The 6,810-nt window shown below is 52.1% G+C and overlaps 1 protein-coding gene across 8 annotated transcripts in view; it reads right to left on the reverse strand.

Moving 5' to 3' along the window:
* Positions 1–6,810, reverse strand: part of TCF3 (transcription factor 3) — a 146,052-nt gene that overhangs the window by 35,574 nt on the left and 103,668 nt on the right. For all 8 annotated transcript variants that reach the window (XM_015407007.1, XM_015407006.1, XM_015407001.1 and 5 more), the window contains exons 9-11: positions 2,966–3,068; positions 2,632–2,771; positions 642–768 (exon numbers count right to left, since the gene is read on the reverse strand). In XM_015407007.1, the coding sequence (XP_015262493.1) occupies positions 642–768; positions 2,632–2,771; positions 2,966–3,068 (370 nt within the window). The remainder of the gene's footprint in view (positions 1–641; positions 769–2,631; positions 2,772–2,965; positions 3,069–6,810) is intronic.

Genomic DNA, 6,810 nt, shown 5'->3' on the forward strand with positions numbered 1-6,810 from the left:
GTGGGTGTTGCCTTCTGACACACTTCCAGTGATGTCAGGGGGTGTGGCATATGCAAATGAGTTATGCTAATGAGTTATGCTAATGAGCTCCTGCACCTCTTTTTCTACGAAATGACCCCTGCCGATGCCCAAATGCCAGAGTGTGAATGGCATCACGCTGATGTCACTTTCGGGTGCACAGGAAATTACATCAGCACAACACCGATAACATCGTTGCATTTCTAGTGAGGGTCCCTGCCACTGGTAAGTCCCTCTGCTGATTGATTTAAGCCCTATGTCTATTTGATTCCAGGCCCAAACCAGTGCACTGCTTATTACCATTAAAGTTCTAAATGGTGTGGGATGCAGGTAACAAAAGCACCATCGGATCCTGTATTGGCTTTCCCCCCCCCCCCCCAGGATCCTCTTTGGAAGCTGTCACAAGAAGCAGGGCCTTCTCAGCGGGGGCACCCTACGATTATTTCTAGTATACCATTTGGCCCACCTATCTGGAACTTGCTTGGTTGAGGGGCGCGGGTGGGGAAAGCAAGGGACTCAAAACGAAGCGAACGAAGCCAGATTATCCTGCGAAATTCTGCAGCCGCTTGAGCCTCCATCGCGGAAAAAGCGTGTCTTGCCCTCTTCCTCTGACCGATACTCACCCATCACACTTTCGGTCCCCCCAATTGGAGGCGTGTGGCTTGACACTCCATACTGGGCAGAGGCTGAGGAAAACCCGGAGACGGATGGGAGCCCTCCATTCACTTCTCCTGAATGCATCTGATAGTTCTGGAAGAGGGAAGAAAAAGCAATCGGTGGTGGTGGGGGGGAAACGATGACGACAGTATGCTACCTCTGTCCTGACGTGGATAGCCCCGGCTAGCCCAGGCTTATCAGATCTTGGAAGCTAAGCAGGGTCAGCCTTGGCTACTATTTGGACAGGTGACCTTCAAGGAGGCCTGTATATGTTTTTAACTGTCTTTCTAATAAATACACATATTTTTGTATATATTATACACTAGGCTTTTGATACTAGCCCTTCATCAGGCTTCTTTCTTACCCTTGTGGTTCCTGATTCCAGATACTGAGTCAAGTTTGTTTTCCCCTCCCTGTGTCTTACCGACCTCCAAGGAATACCAGGGTCGTGACACCGAGGCAGGCCATGACAAACCATCTCTGACATGTCTCTTGCCTCAAAGAACAGAAAGTCTAGCTCGCCATCTAGTGGTGCATAATGCTAAAAAGCTAGAGCTTCCAGTTGCCAGACAATCTTAGGATTTCCTGGCTATACGACACACCCTGCCATATGATAATTATTATTTCGTATGCTACCTCTGGCAGAAAAAGATTCAGAATGTTATCCGGGCTCCGGACAGCCTTTCTTGCTATTTATTTGCTTCGTTTATATCTTGCCTTTGTCCCCCGTGTGGACCCAAAACAGCTTTTGTTATTCTCGTGTCTTCCCTTTTACCTTACAACAACCGTGTGAGGTAGAACAGCCTGAAAATGTGTAACTGGTTCCAGATCACCCAGTGAGCTTCCACAGCAGACTGGTGATTCCAACCTGGGTTTCCCAGCTCCTATCCTGAAACTCTAGCTGCTACACTGCATTGGCTTTTGTGGGGTGGCTGCTGTCGAACAGTAGCAAACAGCCAGTCCTAGGTACGCAGTATCAACTTGCTCAGTCGTTGTTGCCTGGTGAGAAGTCCTCCCTCAGTGGCCAAAACAGCTTTAGAAAGGGCCATCCCTTCTATCTGGCTTTTGCTGACAGAAACCAAGTCTGGAAGGCTGACAATACTGCTGGGCTGCCTAGCAACAGCCACTGAGGGTGTTCATTTTTTTCCAAGCAACAGGAGCTGCTTCTATTATTTTTTATGGGGGGTTACCCACCCCTGGATGTATTTTTTTAAGATTCCAGATTATTCTGCAATCCTGGGGCTTTTCTCAGGTTTGTAAAAAGATCTGCCCGGTCTGCTCAGGGCTCCAGTCTCTGGATTTAAGCATCCACAGATTTGGCCATGTTGAAAATTAGATATACTGTGTTTTTGGCCTTGGTATTTTATAACAAGAGTGACTTTAGTATCACTTAGTTTACTTCTGTTAGCCTCCTCGTGCTTTGAAGAAGCGAGTTATTACATATTTAATCCAACAAGTGGGAAACCTGGGTCCTCAGAGCTCAAAGGGCTGCGTGAGCACAGTCTGGGGCACTATTTTTTTTTAAAAGACGTCCGTGTCTACCGAACTAAAAAACAACAACAACCACCCCCAAACAACTCGCTATCTCCCTATTCTAGAAATGTATCATTGAATGGAGGCTCTCATGTTGCACATTTTAAAACCTGTCCTTAATCTTAGGCAGGATGAACCGGGGCTCCCTGTGGAGATGGTCGTGCCATGGCCTCACTGTGGCTGCTGCTCTGTGTGGAGGGAAATGAAACCAAATAGTGTGGATGAACTGAATCCACACGTCACCCGAAGCAGACCGGCAAGCTCCCCATCGGAGACCTGTAGCTGCCAGTTCACATGTGACCCCCTCAACCCTTCCCGGTGGCTGAATTCAGACGTCAAGAATGGTTTTGCCCATGGAGGGAAGGAGTCCTAAGTCCTCAGGAGACCCCCCTTCCGAGGCAGAGAGACCCCCCCCTTCCTTACCATCCGTTCGTGCTGGTGAAGACCACTGAAGTTGCCAGACTGCGGGAGGGGGGAAGAGGAGGCACCCAAAATGGATCCGTAATTGGACTGGCCCATGGTGCCCGAAGAACTCCACAGGTCGGTCGAATTGTGCAGTCCGTCTGCAGAACAAAACGGGCCAGATTTCACATTGTCACCCAAGAAAAAAGGACTTGGAGTCCGTCCCCCCCACCTCCCTGGCAGCTGTCCATCTAACTGGCTCACAGACAAGCCCCCCCCTTCTCCCAAGCAGTCCTTTCTTTGCCTCTGGGTGTCCAAGCGGGCTCTTTTGGGCACCCTTCATCTGGTTGCCTACCTGGCATGTAGAAGGCTCCAGGGTAAACAGTGCTGGGGGGCTTGGAAGGAGCGTAGCCAGCTGGTTCCCTGCTGTAGTCATCACCTGAGTTGGGTGGATACACCTGCAAGAGAAAGAGGAAGCCCTTCAAGAACGAAGGCCCGGCCCAGGCCCTGTCCCCAAATCCATCTTGTTCCTGTGCCAACAGCAAATAAAATAAAATAAAATATTCAGCATTTTTGTCTCCATTTGGGGATGCGACAGACAAGAGCCGTTAGCTGGTTCAAGAAATTTTAATTGAGCCCTGACCCTGGGTAGCCCAGGCAAGCCCAATCTCGTCAGATCTCGGAAGCTAAGCAGGGCCGGCCCTGGCAAGTACTCAGATGGGAGACCTCCTTGGAATACCAGAGGTTGGGAGGCGGGGGCAGGCCTTATTCAGCCACCCCTCTGAATATCCTCCAGGCACCCAGTAGGGGTCAATCACCAGAGGTCGCCATGACTTCCAGGTGCGCGCGCGCACACACACACAAAACCCCCAAAAGAAAGAAACTTTAATTATGTATTTTAACCAGGGAGGGGAGAACAAAATTTCTGCAGTCTTTTTTGGCCACCAACCCCACCCGTTCTTCTTGGGGGTGGGGTGTCTCTCCACACTGAGCACTAGAATCACTTGGAAAGCAACCTCTGGACCCAGGGCCTCCAGCATGCAAAGCACGTTCTTAGCCCCTGTGCCGTGGCCCCCTTTCTGCCGTGCTGGCGCCAAGTTACCCGAGCATGCCATGGTGTCTTCTTGCAGAGTCAGACCATTGGCCCATCCACGGCTCAGTACTTAAGAAGGGCCCCTGCTGATTCGCATCAGCCCCCCCCCCCAATATTTCCAGTAAACGAGTCCCTTATTTTCTGCACCCACTTTTCAGCCCCAAACAGACTCCCCGAGGGGTTCCCAGGAATCAAAAGGTGATTCAGATTCGATGCAAAACGTTCCTGGGGGAGGGGAGTTGCAGTCGGGGAAGCGAGCATGACGGAAGGGTGCCCGGATACAGCCTGGAGCAGTCCCATCCACAGCGGCACCTCGAGCCCGTTGGGATCTCTCGGCCGGAGTGCCTTGTTAGAGGTCACAGGGTGCCCCTCGTTTAAGCCTCGCAAACACAGAAAACGGTTTCAGATAGAGAATCTATCCCACCAAATGCTGAGTTTGATTGCTTTCCCGCTTTCTTTCTAGAAAGCACCCAGCGCCTTGCCCTCCTTGAGCCACGCTTGTGTTTAAAAGCTCACGGGCCACACCTGGTGAAACGCAAGAAGCCCAGATGCTTCAGGCCTCTAGCCTGAAAGATACATGCAGACAGGGGTCATTTCCTGCAGCACAGGAGTGGAACTCCGGCAGTAGAGAGCCCAAGGGGCGGGCACATGCAACAAGCCCCACCCCCTGCTCCCAGCAGCCCTCGGTCAGAGCAAGAAGCAGCCAGGTAAGTTGCAGAGCTCCCCCCGGCCCCCCGGTCCAAAACATTCCAGTGGCACCTTTAAGACCAGGTTTTATTCAGGTACAAGCTCTCCCTCCTCTGCGAGGACAGATCAGCACGTCCCCCCACCCCCGCAAAAGCTAGCGATCCAAAACGGACTCCAGTGGAGCCTGAGCGGTGGGTGTTGCCTTCTGACACACTTCCGGTGAGGTCAAGGGGCATGGCATATGCAAATGAGTTATGCTAATGAGCTCCTGCACCTCTTTTTCTACGAAATGACCCCTGCACGCAGATATATCTGCAAGGGCATTTGATTTTGCCCCGACTGTGGAATCCAGCTGTCCCTGATGCAGACATGTGAGTTTTGGGTTTGTTTAAAAAACAAAACTAAACAGAGCATGTACATCCACGTTTGCCGTGGATTGGGGAAAAAAGGCTGGTTTAATATCATAGGATTGGGGGGGGAAGGGAGAAATGGAAGTGGGTATGTGCCCACGAGCACCCACCCTGCACAGCCTTGTGCCAAGGCTAGTCAGTAGACAGGGGTACATGCAGAGCGGGTGAGCTGTGGGGTTGGTCTGCAGCCAAGGCAACCTGGTCTTTACTGGGGGGGGGGAGAGAGAGACAAACACCAAATTCCTCAGACCAAAAGGCTCAGTCAGAGTTGGCATGCACAATTCTTCCTCAGCCCCTTGAGGCACTGCTCGCTGTTAACTCTGTAGCTGCAATATTGTCTTCGGCCTTCTGGTGTTTGTGTGTTTTTGTGTGTGTGTGTGTGTGTGTGTGTGTGTGTAGCTGCAATACAGTGAAGAGTGGGGAAACAGCTCCTTCTTCTGTCCGGCTGCCGCAACTGCAGGGTGTAAAATTTTGTGCAGTGAGGGCTGTGGAGGGGGTGGAAAGAATCAAGTCTCCCAAGATGCACCCTCTCGAGGGGAGGGACATGGGGCAAGAGGGTGGAGTCTTACGGTGCTTGGAAGCATTTAGTGATGGGGGGTGAGGACCAGATCGACATGGGGCCACTACAAAACACCCTGTCTAAAAATATCCTGCTTCCTTGACTGAGCTACAATGGCTACCTATCCCCCTTAAGCTCAAAGCAGCTGCCTCCAGAAGGGCCCAATGGGGCACTGGAATTCAGATGATTAAAAAAAACCCAACACTAAATGATGCTGAGCTCTGTTTCCAGCACATCCCCCAAGAGGACAGAAGCAAACTCGGACACAGAGGCTTAGTGGGGGCAGCAGGCCAGCAGTGGGCTGCTTGCCACAGCTTTCCATTGGGTCTTGTATCTATAGCACATCCGGCCCCTCCATTGTGATGATGAGAGAAAGGGGGTGGGTAAAAGAGGCACATGACAGCCGATGCCAAATGGGCACCCGGTCGCAACCGGACCTTTGGAATGTGCCGGCCTGCCCCCATTTTCAAGCTGCCAGTCCGTGGGGAGCGGAGACCTCGGCAGGGGATGGCGCAATGGCTAATTAAAGCAGCTTTTCTTGATGGCTGCTGCAAAGTTTCAAGAGGAGTCTGGGCAGAATTGCAAACCCTCTCTGAAGGTTCTCACGTGGGTGAAAACGGCACGGAATTCCGTCCATTGCCCTACAGGGGCGGTGCGTGTGTTTCGGCCACATAGTTCCCAAGGATCTGCTGGGCCTAGACGGCAAGCCTGTGTGTGTTGTGTTGCACATTAACACACACACACACACCCTTTTTACTACCCAGTTATGCTTCACCCCACGACCTTTGTATAAAGGGGAAGGGGGAGATCCGTGCCCATGTCTCTCCCCCCTCCCCTTCCCTTTTTGCAAAGTGCATTTGCAGAGAGTACGTGGTGAGGAGGAGGAGGAGGAGGTGGGGGGAGAGCGGGAGAGGGGGAAGCGGTGGGGGAGAGCGCTGGAGAGGCTTGGGGCGGGAGCGCAAGGGGGGGGGGACGAAACAGGCTACAAAGAATAAGAAATCCAGTAAATTGCCTTTTCCTATAATTTGATTAAATAGCAGGAGCCGGGACTGGAGCAAAGGAGGAATAAAAAAAAAAGAGGAGGAGGAGAAGGAAGCCGGCTGGGTCTCAGGCTTGAACAAGGAGAGCGGGAGGGCGGCAGACGCAGAGACCCAGAGAGTCCCCCCTTCCCCCTCCGGAGTGACGCCGGGTGAGATCCTTCTCTCGCCCCCCCCCCAATCCCGTGCATTTCATTCATTCACACTATGCATCCTTCTCCCACCACCCACCACCCCCATTCCAAATAATGTACCTTTGCACACCACCTGCGGAGCTTCTAACTGAGGGAACGGGAGGAGGCACCTTAAAATAAAAGAGGGGGTGGATGGGGGGGGAGAGAGAGGAGACAGGAGCCGGGAATGGAAAAGAGCACTCCCCAACCCTTTCCAGATATGTGAGTTTGGAAGGTTTTT

This window comes from Gekko japonicus, unplaced genomic scaffold (genome assembly GCF_001447785.1).
Source record: "Gekko japonicus isolate JY-2015 unplaced genomic scaffold, Gekko_japonicus_V1.1 scaffold1894, whole genome shotgun sequence".
NCBI classification, from domain to species: domain Eukaryota; kingdom Metazoa; phylum Chordata; class Lepidosauria; order Squamata; family Gekkonidae; genus Gekko; species Gekko japonicus.